Source organism: Sceloporus occidentalis, unplaced genomic scaffold (assembly GCF_023333645.1).
Source record: "Sceloporus occidentalis isolate IW3139 unplaced genomic scaffold, rSceOcc1.0.p SCAF_2, whole genome shotgun sequence".
Taxonomy (NCBI): domain Eukaryota; kingdom Metazoa; phylum Chordata; class Lepidosauria; order Squamata; family Phrynosomatidae; genus Sceloporus; species Sceloporus occidentalis.
Window position 1 is genome coordinate 130,468,407 of NW_028316982.1, and position 19,958 is coordinate 130,488,364.

At 39.3% G+C, this 19,958-nt stretch overlaps 1 protein-coding gene across 1 annotated transcript; it reads left to right on the plus strand.

The window, feature by feature from the left end:
- The first annotated feature begins 45 nt into the window (after window positions 1–45).
- Window positions 46–19,718, plus strand: NUFIP1 (nuclear FMR1 interacting protein 1). Its single transcript, XM_089508376.1, has 10 exons — window positions 46–190; window positions 3,247–3,350; window positions 7,975–8,079; window positions 9,112–9,174; window positions 9,766–9,842; window positions 12,406–12,498; window positions 12,917–13,170; window positions 15,231–15,365; window positions 17,232–17,467; window positions 19,141–19,718. The coding sequence occupies exons 1-10, from the start codon at window positions 46–48 to the stop codon at window positions 19,468–19,470; spliced, it is 1,542 nt and encodes a 513-aa protein (XP_089364502.1). The 3' UTR covers window positions 19,471–19,718.
- Window positions 19,719–19,958: the final 240 nt, after the last annotated feature.

Here is a 19,958-nt window from a genome sequence, read left to right on the forward strand (position 1 = left end):
TTTCTTCAGTGCGCATGCGCGCTCGCCTCCATTTTGTCCCAAGGCATGGACTTCTCGGCTGCATGGTATCCTCCTCCTCCTCCGTCTGTGCTGCCTTCGCCCTTCCCAGGCTGGGGCTCTCCAGGGCAATGGCCGCCTCCTCCTCCTCCTCCTCCAGGGCCTTGGTCCTGGGCCCCCCCTCAGCCTCCAGGTACAGCCCAGCCTTCCTCCCAGGAGCCCAGGGTAACAGAGGGTGGCATCCCAGCTCAGCCTTCCTTGGGCAAGAAGCCACACTCCTTCAGCTTGCGCTCTTCAGCATTGGGTCCCACAGGAGAGAGTCTGTGAACATCTAGAAGGCAATGCCATCATCACAAAGAGTCAAGATGGGTTTCAGAGAAACAAGTCATGCCAGACAAATCTGATCTCTTTCTTTGATAAAATTACCAGCTTGTTAGATGAAGGGAATGCTGTGGATATAGTATATCTTGATTTCAGTAAGGCCTTTGACAAGGTTTCCCATGACATTCTTGCAAACAAGCTTGTAAAATGTGGGCTAGACAAAGGAACTGTTAAATGGATCTGTAATTGGTTGACCGGCCGAACCCAAAGGGTGCTCAACAATGGCTCCTTTTCATCCTGGAGAGAAGTGACCAGTGGGGTCCCACAGGGCTCTGTCCTGGGCCCAGTGCTATTCAACATCTTTATCAATGACCTGGATGACAGAACTGGGAGCATACTTATCAAATTTGCAGATGACACCAAATTAGGAGGAATAGCTAATACCCCAGAGGACAGGATCAAGATTCAAAATGACCTGAATAGACTAGAAAGCTGGGCCAAAGATGATAAAATGAATTTCAACACAGAGAAATGTAAGGGTGGATGCATAGATAAAAGATGGGGGACACTTGACTTAAGGAGACTACATGTGAAAGAGATCTAGGAGCCCAAGTAGATTACAAGTTGAACATGAGTCAACAGTGCGATGCGGCAGCTAAAAAGTCCAATGCAATTCAAGGCTGCATCAATCGAAGTATAGTGTCTAGATCAAGGGAAGTAACAGTGCCACTCTATTGCAACTTCTAGCAGTCCTCATTGGCTGCGCTGACTAGAGTTACTGGGACTTGCAGTTCAAGAACATGTGTTGGGCTGCGTCTGTCATACCACTGTTCGAGAACTTATTAGTTTTGTGAACCGCTCAATAGGTTTTTAGCTAGTTTCCTGTGAGTTTCTTTCAGGCTATGTGACCATGTTTGGAAGAATTTGTTCCTTATGTTTCCCCAACATCTTCAGAGAATGCTGACATGGAAGTGAGTGGTGTGTGTGTGTGTGTGTGTGTATATATATATATATATATATATATATACAGTATACACACACACACACACATATATATATACACACACTGTGTGACCCTTGGTAGGGAGGAAGTGATTTACATGTCAATCTGTGTGTTGGTCTGTTGTTGAATGGCAAGGTCTCACGGTGGGAACGTATGTGGGAGGGTATGTTTGTCTATTTAATTAGCAATCCATTGTCTGTGGGTGGTGTTCATCCACATATGTTGGTGTTTTTCAGGAGTGGCGGCCAAACTTTGTTTACTTTCAGTGTTTCAACAACAGACCAACACACAGATTAACACATAAATCACTTTCTCCCAATCAAGGGTCACAGAAGTATAAATATATACTCCACACACTTCCATGTTACCACTCTCTGAAGATGCCAGCCACAGATGCAGGAACAAATAATTCCAGAACAGAGCCACATAGCCCCAAAAACAAACAGAAAACTATAAATGCCACTGTGAAAGCCTTGAAAGTCACAGTTTTTAGTTAGCTTTTCTAGAAAGCAGAAACTAGTTGCTTGAACCTACCTCCACCTTTGTAGACTATGCCTTCCTTTGGCTTTTTAGAGATGAGGGCATTTTCTTGTATCTTGAAATTTGTTATTTCTGTAGTGCAAATCTCTGTTTTTTATACTATACTTAAAGATAAATGTTAGTACACTTTATTCATGCTACTGTTCACAGAAAAGAACCGATAACCTCTGCTTTTCAGTCTGTTGCAGGGGCCTAAATAAAAATGGAATAGGCACATTGAATTAATAGACTGTCTGTAGTTATTGAACTTCTAAGTGCCCATTGATTCAGTTAAACTCAAATTGCGTGTAACCATTAGAGTTTGGTCACAGTATGCAATATGATGAGAGCCAGCATGGCATAGTGGTTTGAATGTTGTCCTACAACTGTGGAGGCCAGGGTTCGGTTCCCCGCTTGGCATGAAACCCACTGGGCAAGCCGCACACTCTCAGCCTCACTGAAAGACAGTGGCAAGCCTCCTCTAAATAAACTTTGCCAAGAAAGTCCCATGACAGCTATGCCTTAGGGTCCCCATAAGCTGGAAACAACTTGCATGCATGCACACAACAACAACAATATGCAATATGATATGGCCATAAAAGTTGCTAGGTATATTGATGGCAATGTTCATTCAGAATGAAAATTATAGCTACCTAGGTGGAAGTCAAAGAAACCAGTAAAGTATTATTATTATTATTATTATTATTATTATTATTTGCATTCTCTTGATCTGTTGTTTCTCAGTCCCAGTGTAAGCACAAAGACCATCCCTGCACACAGATTTACAATCTAACACACAACAAAAGTGAAGAAACGTGAAGAGGGAAGATAAAAACAGTGGCGCAGTGGTTAAATGCCTGTACTGCAGCCATTCACTCAAAACCACAAGGTTGCGAGTTCAAGACCAGCAAAAGGGCCCAAGCTCGACTCAGGCTTGCATCCTTCCGAGGAGGGAGCTAAAATGAGTACCCAGACTGTTGGGGGCAAATTAGCTTACTTGCTAATTAGCTTACTTGCTGTTCACCGCTATGATCTTTGGAATAGCGGTATATAAATAAAAAACAAAAAAAAAAGATGTGCAATTTTAGTTGTTAGTCTCAGTTAGAGTAGATCTATAGAATTAATAAAATTTCACATAATTGTTAGGATTTTTCATTGATTCAATGGATCTGCTCTAGTTAGGCATAACAACTGGACTTACCCTTTAGATACTAGTTCTTAAAACTGAATTAAATTGTTGTTCTTAGATGATTATCTGTACTAAAAGGTCAGAGAGAGGATCTATATAGAGATAGTTTCTGCAGAAAGATTGGCATTCATGGTCAAAACTGGTATTTTGAGTATTTTTCCTTTTGAAATAAACAAATTCTTTCATCTCAAAACCTGTATTTTTTTTTTAATTGAAGGGAGAAATTGCCATTTTGATGAAGAATGGCAGGAACGACAGAATGGATTACAAACTGGAGCGCAACATGCTGAAACTGGTCAAGGCAGGAATTATAAACGGAAGGTATTTAGTTGTAAATTGGAGGTTTGTATGTATGTGGCAGTCATTATTTGTGGTGGTGGTGTTGTTGCTGGTGATTGTAAATTATTCATTTAAATCTTATACTTCCCCAAAACTAGGATTTGAGGCAGCTTAGATTTAATATATATATATATATATATATATATATAGTTAGAAGCACTTGCAAGACATTATTTTAAAACATATAGGAAGTCATTGTTAAAGTGCAATTGATGTAGGTATAAAACTAAAACCACAATCGCCCCTCCTAACTTGCAGATCTGGATCTGCAACCTTGAAAATCTGCAGAGGGGTGACCTCCAGTATTTTTAATGGGGCGTGTGCCCTGTGTGCATGCACTGGCACACACATGGGCATGCACCCCATTCAAGCCTATGGGACTTGAATATGTGCAAGCCTTCATTTTTGCAGGGGGGGGGGCGGGTCTGGAACAGATCCCCCGCAAAAACGGAAAGCCAATTGTACATTGAAAGAGATAAAAGTCAGTAAAACTGCACACTATTAGTCCTTGAACTCAGTTTCTAAAATCTGTTGAAATAGAAAGGTTTTCACTTGTCAGCAGAAGGGGCAGGGAGGAAGTTCCAAAGCCTGGGAACATGGCAGAAGACCTTCTTCTGTCTTCATGTTGTGCTAAAGAAAAGGCCATCCCTAGATACATTACAGATTTCTCTGAAAATCTTAGAGCACGCTGTAGCGTGTTGGACAGTGGTTCTGGAGATCAGGGTTCGATTTCCTCCCTCGGCAATGAAATCCACTGGGTGACCTTGGGCAAGTTGCATTCTTTCAGCCTCAGAGGAGGCAGTGACAAACCTCTGAACTAATCTTGCCAAGAAAACCCCATGATAGGTTCGCCTTAATCAGAAACAACTTGAAGTCAAACAACAACAACAGGCTAATATATGAATATATATGTATACCTCAATTAATAAAGTACTGTGTATGTGCTCCTGGGCATGATATCTTTAACAGAAAATTTGGTACCAGTGGCAGAAGTAACATCAAAAGAAAGGAAATAGGTTCCTGCACCCCAAAACAGAAGAGCAGTTTAACATGTTTCAGCATACTTTTTATTCAAAACTAACTGTACGCACACGTGAAATGAAACAATCAAGTAAAGTAAGCCCCACATAAGCAAACAATATTTTGACATTTCTTCTTCTATAATGCATCCAGGGATGGTTTTTCTTTCTTTCACCAGATTCCATTCTTTTTATTATTTTCATTTTATTGGCCAAACTTACAGATCTATGCTTGTTTAACATACTTGGGTGTGTAGGGGAGGTAGTGAGGCAGACTCACTGTTTTGTTCTCCCCTTTTCTCTCTGTTTTGTGTTCCCGCATGCTCTGTAAAGGAATCTGGAGACAGTTGTTGTTTACCTTGCCTATTGTAGCCAGGCACACACAGCTACAGGAGGATCAGATAGAGCAAAATCTCATTCTTTATCAGCTCAAACTGTTGCATTGTTTACTGCAGATGTGCTGCTGCAGTCTGACATCAAAAGTCTGTTTCTTGAGCCCTTCTTCACCATCTCCCCCTAATGTCAATTGTGCTTTAAAAACCCTTTCAGCTAGAGAGAGACCAAGGATTTTAAAAAATGGGGAGAGTCAGCAGCCATAAAAAGGAGTTGCTTTGTTAACTGAGGTATGCCTATGTGGTCTTCTAGATAACCTGGACCTGAGCTGTGGAGATGTTTATAATTCATAACCAATACTTTGACTCCAGAAACAGCCAGTGGTGCTGTTGCAGCAAGAGGGTAAAATGCTCCCTGTGGCCAGCAGCGCCAGTTATTACTCTGGCTGCAGTTGTTTAGGCTAACTGAAGTTTCTGAGGACTTTTGTATAGCACATTACAGTATAACTAAAGCACCATGATGGAGGAACAGGTGTAGTTGGTGTGCTAGTTTTAACTGTTAAATACACTCCTCATCACATTGGTACCCTAGTCGCCAGGCTCAGGGCTGAATCAAGGAGTACACTCAGACAGACTGTGTCTTCAGGAGTGTAATCCCATCCAGCACAGGCTGAATCCCTATTTTCTGATCTGCCTTCTAACTGACTAGCAGCACCTCTATCTAGTCTGCATTACGTTTCAATTTGTTTGCCTTCATCCATTCTGTTACTGATTACCTTTAGAAAGTTTAAACCCAGAGAAGCATAAACAAGGCCATATTCCTATATGGCAAAACAAAAAATGATCTTCTTTTCATGCCCATTGAGTCTGTTACTAACAACAGACACAGTTTAGAACCTTATGACTCAGATGGAATATTGGTTTTTCTGTCATTTGTAACTTTTATTGTTAAAAAATGAGAGAAATGTGATTTCAAGAACAAAATATTATACTTTGATTCAAGATTGAAGTGCAGGTAGAGAATGGTTTGTTTTTTCTGGTTCTACTGATGAGTGTGCAGATGATTTGCAGTAGATCAGCAAGCATTTCTGACTTGATGTTGTCTAACAAAAGCAATATCAGATTTATTCCACCCACCTTAAAGTATACTGCTGAAATGAAAATTTGGACCAATTAGATATGGACTTCTGTGTACAAGGACGTCAAATTCCTTCAACTCTGACCCTACAAATTCCTAAATGTAGAATTCCTTAATCTATATGTATAGTCTAAATCCAATTCCTTCCACCTAGAGTAGGTCCTTTCAATTAATATACATAGATACATTTTGGCTTATCAACTTTGGACTAACAGTTGGATTTAGGTTTATATCTTCTGTACTATTTGTCGGATGTTCTAGGTCAGAGAGTTCATAAAAAAATGGAGTGGGTCCTGCAAGCCTTAAGTCTATCCACCTCTGATGTATACCACTGGTGACTATAGCAATAAACATTTTTAAAATATGAAGCACACATGTTTATAAATATACAGTATGAAGCTCCCTAGTATTTCATCCCTGTTTGTTTAAAATATTTCCCATTTGCAATATACAGTCGGTCCTTCTTATACACGGATTTCTTATACACAGATTCAAGCATACACGGTTTGAAAATGTTCAAAAAAAGTTTAAATTTCAAATATCAAACCTTGATTTTTCATTTTTTATTAGGGACACCATTTTGCTATGTCATTATATTTAATGGGACTTGAGCATACACGGATTTTGTTATACACGGGGGATCCTGGAACCAAACCCCAGCGTATAACAAGGGTCCACTGTATTCCCTGTGACAATGCCAAGCACTTATAGTTTAAGCAATATAAATATGTTTTTTGTGGGGTTTTTGGGCTATGTCGCCATGTTCTAGAAGAGTTTATTCCTGACGTTTCGCCAGCATCTGTGGCTGGCATCTTCAGAGTATACTACCAATGGAAGAGTGTGTGTGTGTGTGTGTATACATACTGTCTCATATTCTGATGAAAAATCAGGAATAAACTCTTCTAGAACATGGCCACATAGCCCAAAAAACCCACAAAAAGCTATGGATGCCAGCCATGAATGCCTATGACTTCACAACAGAAATAGCCTTTGCTGGTTCTTGGGCAAATGGTCTTCAAATTGAGTTCTTTGTCTGTAATGCAGAATTAAAGTGGCCCAGTCATGTTTGGTGCACCTCCCCCTCCTTTCCTGTCTCACATGGATACAAAAAGGTCGGAAGCATTCATAGAATAATAGAATTGTAGAGTTGGAAGAGACCACAAGGGCCATCCAGTCCAACCCTATTCTGCCATCCCTTCAAATATTTAAACAGGGCTATCATATCACCTCTTAACTGTCTCTTATTCAGGCTAAACATCCCCAGCTCCCTAAGTCGTTCCTCTTACGGCATGATTTCCAGGCCCTTCACCATTTTAGTCACCCTCCTTTGGACACGCTCCAGTTTTTCAATGTCCTTTTTGAATTGTGATGCCCAGAACTGGACACAATATTCCAGGTGGGTCCTGACCCAAGCAGAATAGAGTGGCACTATTACTTCCCTTGATCTAGACACTATACTTTTATTGATGCAACCTAAAATTGCATTGGCTTTTTTTAGCTGCCGCATCGCACTGTTCAAAATTTCAGATTAATGATAGTTTATCTGATTTGAATAAAATAATAGGCTATGGTTAATCATGAATGTCATCCAAACATTCCAGTCTCATTGCAGATCTACTGGAGAACACATATGAAGCACTTCACTTCAAGGCTCATTTTTGTGATGATAAACTAATCACAGAGAGAGTCTCATTTTCTCAGGAATAGCTGTTGTTCAACATATCATTTCTGAACAGGGCTACCTTTTCTATTATTATGTGTCTCTTCATAACTCATTTTATTCTGTTCCTACCCATTAGTTTGCTATGGGATTGTCAAATCATTTTGTTAGAGGTCTAAACTGACAGCTTACAAAGAGCTTTTAAAATTGGGCTAAGGACCACATTCAACCCTAAGGCTATGCTGCCTAGTTCTGTGATAAAATGCTTTGATGTTGGAATGAAAGTTTAAATACAATTTTGTGTGTGTGTTTGCAAAATGGTTGACAAGTATTTTGCTCAGTACCTAGTGGCAGATCTGGCACAATAAGAGGATGATTCCTGGAAGAACTACTTTGATGCTCAAAGAAATGCCAATGTCAATGGTCATAATTCATGTCTGCCTTCTCTGTTTTGTAGAACAAGAAGAAAAAAGAACCTATTTTCACTCATTATTGTGATACATGTGATCGTGGTTTTAAAAACAAGGAGAAATATGAGGAACATATCTCTCAGCACAGACAGGTATGTTCTAGTGGTAGGGGAAATTTGCCAGTTGTGCAGTGTAATAATCACAGTGTTTCAGTCATGCTGTTATTGGTTGCTTAATGGCTGTTTCAGTCATGCTGTTATGGGAACTTAAAGCATATACAGGTTGAGTCACCTTTATGAAATGCTCAAGGCTGGAAGTGTTTGGGATTTTGGACATATATCAGTGGAAGAGAAGTACTGCACCTGATCCCCTTCTCCACCACCATTCCCTTGTCCTTTTTAGATTGTAAGCCTGAGGGCAGGGAACCGTCTAATTAAAAATAATAAGCTGCTCTGATAGCCTTTAGGGCTGAAGAATTGGGTATAAATTTTGGAACACCTGTACAGTGCGCCCTTGCTTTACATGGGGAATCTTTTCCAGACTCCCCACATAAAGCAAATTCCGTGCATGCTCGAGCCTATTTTATATAGCTCAAAGGAAAGGAAAGAACACATTTTGTTATATTAAATTCCTTCTCTCTTATGAACAATATCTCTGTTTAATTCTAAAAAAAAAAAGGACTGTGAGATTAGATTGGATGTGATAATGGATTTGTACCTGCACAGTATTATTTGAAATGCTGAAATATACTTAAGCAGTTTTCAGTATAATATAATGTTGCCAGGATTCAAATTTGGATTCACAGAATTAGAGAATTTAAATCGTTCTCTTGTGTATGCCCTGGCTATACAGTAAATCCAAAGCTAACCTACCACTGACAGATGGCCACCTCTGCTTAATAAACTTCCAGTGAAGGAGAGCCCATCACTTGCTGTCACAAAACTCCTAGTCACTCACTTGTATGGTTAATGCAGGCCCACTGAAAAACCAGAGGGGATTGTCCAGTGGCATCAATATTTGAGGATGTAAGTGGGTAGAGGAGGAGCAGAAGAGACAGAGAGAATATGATTTCACAAGAGGAAGGAAGCACAAAACTAATGGTAACTTGTTTTCCTGACCAGTTTTTAGCTAATTATGCCCGTAAAGATAATTCAGTTTTAAAAGTGGTCTCTTTTTCTTTTTAGTGTACAGAAGATGGCTGTAGTTTCAGTGCACATGAAAAACTGGTTCAGATCCATTGGAAAAATGTATGTATTCCCCAGTTCAGCTTCAAATCACTGTGACTTGTGTTTCCTCAATTCAATTTCTCTTGTTGCACATCATCTTTGTGGCATTTCTATGGGTTATAAGGGGAGGGCGAAGAATCCAATTTCCATTTTACAAAAAGCTTCACCACCTGGCTAGTTAAACTAATTTATTGGGGAACAGAGCCCTCATACAGCATGTCCACACCATACACAGGCTTGCCATACACGGCTTTAAGCTTACGCGTACGGCAAGCCCAGGAGGACAAAATGCTGCCCTGTGATATTTTGTGATAAAGCACAAGATATGAATATTTTAATTTTAAAAACACAATTGGAATGGAGTTTCTTTTAGGCTGTGCAACTGTGGCCCAACGTATGTAGGCCTGCAGCTCTCACAAGTCCTCACCATTGATTATGCTAACTTAGACTGAGAGGAGTTGAAGACCAGAAGCATCTAGAGTGCCACAAGTTGTCCATGCTTGGCTAAGATAGTCTGTCTTTTAAAGTTGTTTTAAAGATGATTTGCACCCTTATTTCATTGTGTTTTAAGATGGGTTGCTTCATATTCTACTTCTTCCTCCTTCTCCTTAGATGCATTCGCCTGGTGCCAAAAGAATCAAATTGGACACTCCAGAAGAAATTGCAAAATGGAGGGAGGAAAGAAGAAAGTGAGCTGATGGTTATTATTGTGCCTTCAATTTGGCTTTGACTAATAATAATAATAATAATAACTTTATTACAACCATTTGGCCAGCACAGGCTTTGACTAATGGCAATCCTATCCTAGGTTTTCTTGACAAAATTTATTTAGAGATGGTTGACCATTTCCTTCCTCTTAGGCTGAGAGAGTGTGACTTTCCCAAAGTCACACAGTAGGTTTCTGGCATAGTGGAGAGACAAAATCTAGTTTGTTATCTCCTAAGTGAGTAAATGCATGTGAGGGTTATGAGAGGGAATAGGAGCTTTTCTGGAAGTTCCTTCTATGATCCTTCCCACCTACCCACCTCTACATGTCTGTGGTCATTCTGTAGACAGGAATGCTTTCTGATGTTCCATACTTCTTTTTATTTCCATTTTATTTCAGAAAACACTTTGAACTCCATCCCATTGAGTTGTGGGTTTGGTATCCACACATGGAAGGATCCCCATAAAGCACAGCCATACTCCCGTTCTTCTTAGTACATTTTTTGAGACACCATACCAGGCTGTTCAGGCACTATGGAGAATGGGAGCCTGCAGACACTTCTCATATTCTTATTCATTTCCCCCATCTCTTTTCAGTAAAGCCCCATGCCTCTTGGCAGAGTGGCAGGATAGAAAGATAAGAGATATATGCAGGCCTTTCTTTACCTGTCAGTATTGTGAACATTTGTTCATATACATTTTTGTGGGAAGCAAGAGAAACAGGTCTCTATATCCCATTGTTTTCCACACTGCGTATAATTACTTCACTTAGAATTGGACTGGGTCAGACACTATCGTTCTTACTGCTTTGTTTTTTCAAGTTGTATGTCATGGTTCTGTGCCTCTTTCACTACTATTTTTCTTGCTGATTGTTATTACCATAACAGTTCAGTCTTTATTTTTCGATCTTTGCTTTTTAAGTTTACTTTGTACATCCTAGTTATGACCTATGAAGCCCTATACAGTTTAGGTCCCGATTATTTGAAAGACCTGTATCTCCCTATATGAACCTGCCAGAACTCTAAGATGTATAGTCGGCCCTCCTTATCCACGGATTTTATCCATGAATTCAAGCATCCTTCAAGCTTGAAAATATTTTTAAAAATATACAAATTTCAAAATGCAAACCTTGATTTTGCCATTTTATATAAGGGACACCATTTTACTAAACTTAATGGAACTTGAGCATGCACAGATTTTGTTATCCACAGGAGATCCTGGAACCAAACCCCAGTGGATAACAAGGACCCACTGTAGAAGTGAATGCTTTCTCTTAGTCCGGCCACCAAGGCAGGCTTGCATTAAACTTTATTTATAAAGCACTGTAGGTTTACACAGCGCTGTACATAAATTAGAACAGAATAAAATAAAATGAAATGGACTGGCCAGTGGCATACATTCTGTGGAATATAGAATGGAATATAATACAAAATTAATACACAATATCATTCAACAAAAATATATAAACAACCAATTAAAATAAACATCAAATAACAAACACTAATGTCTGGGAATGCTCCCCTGAACAGAATGATCTTAAACTCAGTTTTAAAGCTGGGTAAAGAGGACATGAACCGTGCTTGAGAGGGAAGGTGTGTTGTGTGTTTTATTTATTTATTTATTTATTTATTGTATGGTTTTTAAAATGATTTTATGTTGATAAAGGGTTTTTTAAACTGTTTTTAAAAATTATCAGCCTTTTAACTGATTCTCTATGGATGTTGCTTTGGGTCCCACACTAGGAGAAAGGGGTCATATAAATGTGAATAAATAAATATAATTTTACATTGTATTGTTATGGGACCAGAAGACTTTTTGTTGAGGCCAATGTTTGTTCAGTCTGAAAATCATATTTCCATTTGTAGATGTTATCTGGTTTGATTTATGTCTTGTCACTAAATGGTAAAGCAAGCTCACTCATTATACCACAGTTGAGGATTGACTCTACTAGATCATAACATTTTTTGCCAACAGAAAACTCTTGTTGTGAAGAAGGATGATCCAGTACCCACATGCTGGGGGTGATCTCTTAACCCACAGTTAAGAGGTCATTAATGAGATTTATTCCTAAAGTGACTGCAGAGAAAGTGATTCCCACAGTCCTCCTAGTCCAGTGCTTCTCAACCTTCCTAATTCCGCGACCCTTTAATACAGTTCCTCATGTTGTGGTGACCCCCAACCATAAAATTCCTTGGTTGGTTCCTAAGACCATCGGAAATATGTTTTTTACAATGGTCTTAGGCGACCCCTGGGAAAGGGTCGTTCAATCCCCAAAGGGGTCGCAACCCACAGGTTGAGAACACCTGTCCTAGTCTGTTCATTACACTCTCTTGGTAGATGAACATTGGCTCAGTATTGCCAGCAGTCCCCAATGTTGAAAACAATAGCAGGATCTTCCAAGCTTCATACTGGGAAGTTTTGCTCTGCTTTTTGACATCCTTCAGAGGAATATTGTGATTGACTGTGAGGGCAAATGCGATGAGGTCTGTAGGACATAATGTTGCTTCAGTTATATTAGTAATAAGCCTTTCTGTTACATTGCTCTAGAAATTTTCCTACTTTGGAAAATATCAAAAAGAAGAAAACAGTACAAATGCAAAAGGAGCAACGTGGAGAGGTACTTAGAACACTGGAGTTTGGGTAAGTTGGGCATACTTCTTGGAATATAATTGTATTAGCAAGGATGGCTGCTTCTCTTTCATTTTTATAAGAAGAAATACCCCCCCCCCTTTTAAAAATTTATTCATTAAGGGCTTCAGGTCAATTTTGAGGGAATTTCCAGTTGTCTCCACTGAGTTCCTGGCCCAAGCATTTGGGAATCTTGACCCAATTCTGGGGTATAATGTTTGCAGTGGCAAAATGGTTGCAAGCTGACCCATTTACCCTGCATGGAATTAGCCTTGACCATCAGCATGAGCACACACTGCTGGCTGTATAATACTGTAACAACTCTGTAAAACGGGACTACCTCATCCAGCAATTACTGCAAATGGCTCTGAAGCCATACCACAATTTAGACAGGAAATGTTGCAAATATTTATCCAACTTTCTCTTTCAGCAAAATGAAGGGAATGTGGAAACCACCTCACTGTGAAACTTCTAGGCAACAAGGAAAAGCAAGAAAGAGAACAAATCGCTTCTGGAACAAATCCAGGAATATGTCTCATGATAAGGATCTCCTCTTGCACGCTTCTGCAAATGGTGTAGAGAGCCATGGAACTGAGAAGGAAGTTAAACGAGAGCCTGCTGGAGACGCAGACCCTTCTCTGAGAGATGTTGATCCCCTTAGTATTTTGGCCAGTAATGATCCTGGTAAGACAGTTCCTTGATTTTAGTTTCAGTTTATAGTGGAGTAAGAAATAACATGATAGTGAAGTACTTATGAGGGAAAATGGAGTGGTGGCTGTAGAGATGGAAGTGAGGCTCCGTACCTGCCATATAAAAAGAAATGTTTTGCTTGAGAGGGTCATGAGTCTGCTTATGAAAGAGGGGAAGTCAAATCCACCTCACTAACACAAGCCCCTGCTGCTGTCTTTAAGGTTGGCATCAACCCTCATTCAATTCTAGTGCTCTGGGTGGTAGAGGACAGTCAGGTCAGGTTTATTTTGTAATTACTACACTCAGTGAGGTTCCATAGAATGATGAAGAGGGGAATCCTGCAGACCTCCTGGAGTGCTTCCTTCCACAGAATCTTCCTAACTAAGGCCCCATACAGACAGTCCAAAATAAAGCTGCTTCAGGTCACTTTGGAAGTATGCTGTTTAAATGATGCTTTGGTGCAGCTTCCAGACTCTTAGGATGCATGCATAATTTAAACAGTATACCTCCAAAGTGACCCAAAGCAGCTTTATTTTGGTCTGTCTGTATGGGGCCTAAAGTATTTGAGTCACTAGGCAAGAGGATTCTGTAAAGAAATTGCTGCAATGTGATCTGCTGCTGCCGCTGCCCCCAGCCACCCGATACAAGAGGGCAGCAGGTAGCATGGGCAGAGCAGGCAGATAGCTATGCACAAGAGCATGCATATAGGGGCATAAGTGTACCAGTAAAAACATATGTAGAGCACTAGCAATTAGTGGTTTACATGCCAATGGGGACATTGTCTTCTCCATAAGTTTGTCCAAAATTTAAAGATTCTCTCCAGAGTTCTGAATCTATTTCGGGGATAAGCTTCAGCACCTTAGATACTACCTTTAAAGGGTGAACTAAGAGCTGGAGTGGATTTTTCATGCCCCTGACATGAAAAGTGTGAAGTGGCTAGAGCTATAGCCAAGCATTTTTGTTGCTTGTGTCCATGTGAAGCACATGTTGGTGAATGTCATGTGTGCCATGTTTTTAGCTATAGTGAATGGACTTTGCTGCGTGTTAAACATCTTGTAGAAATTATCGTGTCTGGATTAATACAGAATGGTAGTCTAGATTTTGGTAGCATTTCACACCTGCATTTACATGCATAAAATTATAGATTGCCCATCTTTTAACAATTTCTTCTGCAACTCAGTTATTATATTGTATTTTACATGTTGAAGTTATATTCTTATGTTCTTTCCTCATTGGTGATCATGTTGCTCATTGAAAATCAAAAAATTTCCAGGCTCTTCTCTCTATGTTTATGGTCCTTAAAATTATTTTAGCCTTCATTGTTCTAAAAGTTCTCTAGAGAATCTTAGGTCCAAAACACATTGCAGAAGCAATCCAGTTTGAGACTGCTTTAACTGTCCTGGCCCAGTGCTAGGGCATCCTGAGAACTGTACTTGTGGCAACAGAACTCTCTGACACAGAGGGCTAAATGTCTCACAAAACTACAGTTCCTAGAATTTCCTACCATTGAGCCAGGGCAGTTAAAGCAGTCTCAGACTGGATTACTTCTGCAGTGTGTTTTGGACCTTAATTCCAGATAAATCCTGAGATCATCTTGTCTATGGCATGGATATCTGTGGGGGAAGGAGTGTTTTCCTCATGCAGGAGATCAAAACATTTTTGCTTTGTAATTGAAAAAGAGAAGGATTTTATCATTTGAGTAGTTTATCACAGCCTGAGGGTTTTAAGTTTGAAATAAGTAAGCATATATAAAATCCCAATAGAGCAAAAGCTTGCTTATCTCAAGCACTGTTTATTTTCTATGCTGTGAAAACTCAGCATCAGCACACAATCTATATAAAGAGATTCCCCCCCCCCCCCAATAAACTAGTGTTTTAGAATGTTACAGTGCAAATCACTATGTAGATTTGAGTAGTGTAACATGGCTGGAGATACCTGTGTTGGGGCTAGTAACCTTAAAAGGCTAAGAAGATTAGGGCTGTATCAGCCCAGCGCAGGCTAGAACTGCTTGTTGATTCTCTTTGCGTAGAAAGTGTGATCTTGTCTCTTCCTAGATTCAGACAAAGAAGCAGGAAATGAAAAAGATGCAACCCTGGGAATTAGTGTAATTCCAAAGCAAGTCACTTCAGCTTTGAGCTCCCTGGTAGCCAGCTATGGCAGTTTGTCAGAAAGTGAAAATGATCAAGATGGTAAGTTAAGACTCTACATTTCTTACCTACCTTTGAATTTTGAGGAGACATTGGACCTGATCAAATTTGGGTGTTGCCACAGATGAACTATGGTTGATGGTGGAATCACATGTTCAAATTCTTGTTGCCTACCTCTGGCTCAAGTGATAATGTTTTTTTCTTAGGTGATTTTTTTGTGCTTATTGGCTGATTAACAAGTGCATAAGCCATGTGTACCTGTTGCAGTTATTTCAGGTATCATGCCAAACCATAGTTAATTTTCCTTATCCATGGGCTGGCATAATGGGCAAATTGGATGACAAGTAAATTCTGATTTACCTTGTCTAAAAAAACTTTAAAAATAAGAAAACTGCCATATAAGGGAAAAAATCTAAAATTTTAAAAGTATTTTATGCAATGACTAGAGAGATGAAAGTCCCAGTAGAAGCTGATTCTTCTTTATGCATTTATAGAACAGTATTAGAATAGAAAGTGTTAATATTTGCATATTCACAAAATGTTGAGACAGAATTCTTAAGAAACTTGGGTTAGTTCATAAACAAGCATGCTAGTTCACACTGCCTGATCACAGCCACTTAGCTAATGATACAAGAGGAAGTTGCTTAACTAACCAGGAGCTTACAAGAATTGAAATAGGCTTGCCACTCTTCTAATAATTCTGGATCTGGAAGCCAACACGAAACCTAGCTATAGCAGTGGATTATGAGAAGATTAACAAGTTCAGCCATATTGGCCTGTTACAGACTGCCAAAATAAAGCTGCTTTGGGTCTCTTTGGAGGTATGCTGTTTAAATGATGAATGCATCCTAAGAATCCGAAAGCTGCACCAAAGCTGCACTCCAGTGCTTAGGAATGGAGTGTGGCTTTGGCGCGACCTCCGGACTCTTAGGACCCATGCATCATTTAAATAGCATACCTCCAAAGAGACCCGAAGCAGCTTTATTTTGGCAGTCTGTAACAGGCCATTGATAGATTCTTCTCTGCTGCTTGTTTCTAGTTAGTTTTGCTTCATTTGCTGGGGGAACCAGATGTGATCAGTCAGACTTTGTACTTGCTTTCTTGGGAACAATAATAGAATTTTGAAATTTTCCTAATTAGCATTATGTGTAGACATAGTCAATGCCTTAAAACTGGGGTTAATTTATTTCTCCCCAGTGGAAAAATCTAATTTTTATTCACACAATAGAAGAGGTCTTCAGTGGAGCAGGTGGAAATTGTTCAAATAAACATGCCAAACTGGCAATATAAGCAGTATAAAATTCAACCTTTAACTGAAGTAATGTCAATTAGGCATGCATGGTGATCCATTTTTTTGTTTTTTACTGGGGATGTCAAGAATTCATTCTATACCAGGAACTAGATTTTACATCAAATATATGGAATGTTTATTAATTGTCTATATATGATAAAGGATTTTGATCTTTGACAAAAATGCAGAAAACAAAAATACACAACCATATGTAACATCTTGACTAAAGAAAGGCTTTATATACATGCATGTTCGTTTATGGTTTCTAGCTGTGTGATTTAAACAGAATTGTTTAGAAGGGGTTAAGAGTAAAGCTGACAAAATTGGAATTATAGGAGACATGGATCATCACTTATATCCTTGACTTATGTTATTCATAGCCTTTTAAATAATTAATAAAATTACTTTTAAATGCAGAGTCTGCATTTTACTCTTTTTAAAAATCTGAATTGTACCTTGGCTCATGTATCGCAAATAATTTATTTTCGATAATGGTCTTTACACTGAATATCCTTTCATAGCTCTGACTTACTTCATTTCATATCTGTCTTGTGCATTAATCAGTTGCTTAATTTGATAAGTCCCTAGATTTATCACTGTATTTTTATCTTATAAAGAGCCCATCAACACTGCAGTAAAAGGACTTGATGAAAACCAAGCAATCCTCAGATGTATGCCTCAGTCTTCAAACATCCCTCAAGGCTTAGAAGACACAAGCAGCAAAGAAGCTGTTAATCATATAGATGCCACATCGAGAAGACCTGATCCACGCACAGTACAAATCCGAGGTCGAAACAGACAGAAGAAAGCATTTTCCGTAATACCAAAGCGCCGTCCAACTCTCCTGGAAATGGTAAAATGCCTTCGATTTCCGTTTTTTTAAAAAAAACTTCATATGATTGTTACCATTTTACGCTGAAGCTTCTGTAGCTTTAGTTCATCATTTTGAGTTAATGTTCCAAGAAGTCTCTGGCAGAGAAGGAGTTTGTTGTGGAAAATCAGATGTTTTGATCTTCTCAGTGAATAGCCTTTTTACTAATGACTATGTGGACCTGATTTAATCTAAATCTGCTCATGTACATGGTTTTTAATTTTTTTTTTTTTGACTTGAGAGACGTGAAGCCCAAGGAGAGGGAGGGGAACCCAGAAAATTTGGGAGAAATTGTTTACATCCCCCCGAGGCCTTATTTTCCCAGAAAATTAGGGGAAATTGGGTTTTGGAATAGTTTGTTTTAGATTAATGAGTAAAATGTTTAAGGTAAATTGTTCTTATATTAATTCTCCCCACATTATTTCTAAAAACTGTGTAGAAGTTAAACTTCAAAGACATAGCCATTTTAGTCTGGAATATCAACTTTACCAAACAAACACCCTCCAGACCTACTGGATAATGGCATCTCTCATCCCAGCCAGCCATGTAAGTGACTGTTCTGATTTGGGATGATAGAAGCTGTTATCCTAAACATCTGAAGGGGGTCAGGTTTGAAGTAACTGCTTTAGGACATAAACATGTCTCCTTGTGTCTTACATTTCAGTTTAATTTTGTTAATAAAGTTTTCTGCTGGGGCAGCTATTACCGTGAAATTAAATGTCACGTGTAATATTATTTGTGTTGTTGTGTGCCTTCAAGTCACTTCCAGCTTATGATGACCCTAAGACGTCCCTGTCATGAGGTTTTCTTGGCAAGATTCATTCAGGGGGGGAGGTTGCCTTTGCCTTTCTCTAAGGCTGAGCTTTCTTGGCAAGTTTCTTCAGATGGGCTTTGCCATCAATTCTCTTTGTTTAAAAATAAAATACAGATAAGAGTAAAATACTAAACCAGAGGAAATCAAAACAGAATGCAACACAGAACTTTCATTCTAGCAAAGGAGACTTAGGGGCGAAGCAGATGGCCCACCAGGAGTGGCCAGAAGCAGCTTTGACCATACTTGTGCCAGGACAGCAGCAACCACACGGCCTGCTTCCAAATTGGGCTGCTAACACAGTCCCAAGCCAGCTGCTAACAGGAACCCTGTTCTAGCATCTTTTTGATCAGGTCTAAAGGATCATAGTGTTGGAGCAGCTTCTGCCCACCTTGAGGGCATGCATCATCTGAATGTCACCCCCCCCAAGAATGTCCAGAAGCCTCTTCTTTTGGCCTTAGACCCCAAATTAGGAGCTCATAGTATTGTATAGAGCACCACTCAGCTGATGAGGGTTCAGGTTTTTCTTCAAATCAAGTTGCTTAAAAATGAAATCCTTTCTCATTTGATAGATGCTCTTTGAATTTTTGTGGAAAGAACACCCAGATAGCTCCAAACTCCAAAAGGTACTCTGAAGGTGCATAGTGAGTGTTTTCCAGTAGCAGTTAGAGGCCAAAAATGGGGTGAGGTGAGCTGCCACAGGTTTCTGGAGGCAAAAGTTGAAGTATGCTGCAGTTGCTAACTCATGTCCTACAGTCATTCAACCAGATATGCAGTTCTTTTGCTATAGTTCTCCGAATGTTAGCACAAATGTTTCTCATACTTTCTCTTCCTTTCCTCCTAGCTGTTAGCAAAGGACATACGGCATGAAAGAAATGTAATTCTTCAATGTATTCGCTATATCCTCCGAAATGATATCTTTGGACTCCATTTGCAGACTGAATTAACAGCACATTTAGAGACTGGACAGACTTCTCAAGCTGTGCAAGAGGTATTGACAGACAGGCCTAGTGAAACTAACAGCTCTCATAGTTTGCCCAACCAGTTAACAGGACAGAATGGATTACCTGGAGATCAAAGCAAGGAAGCATCTGTGTCCCAGACATTACCAGTTTTTCATGCTCCTGATGAGGAAATTTGGGAAACTGCTGAAATCTATAATGAAGAGAACTAACCCTTTGGAATAATTGGAAGACTGGTGGTCCACTTTAGGATTATGTTGAAAATAACCAGATTGCACGTGGTATCATAAGAGTTTGTCTAGACTACAGCTTCCCTGATGGAAACTCGACATCCATTTTGCTACTGTTTTGATTTTACAATATTTTTTTATGATTTTATTTTTGCATCTCATAATTTGAATAGAAATTGGATTAAAATTATATTATTGAATAAAGTTTATTCAAATTTTCTAACATATGAAAGAAATTGTAATAATAACATTCATTGTGTCAAAAAAAGAGACAGAATTGATTTGTTTAATATTTTATTAAAATGTTTATATTTTGCCCTATAACCAAAGAACTTACAGGGAGGCTTACAGTAAGGGGAAGCTGAACATTTCCCTGCTGGTCCATCCTAAGTCCATTGCCTTAGGCATTTTCAGTCTTGTTCACTGCTAGTATCATAGCCAAGCCAGAAAGGAGGATAGAGAGGCAAATT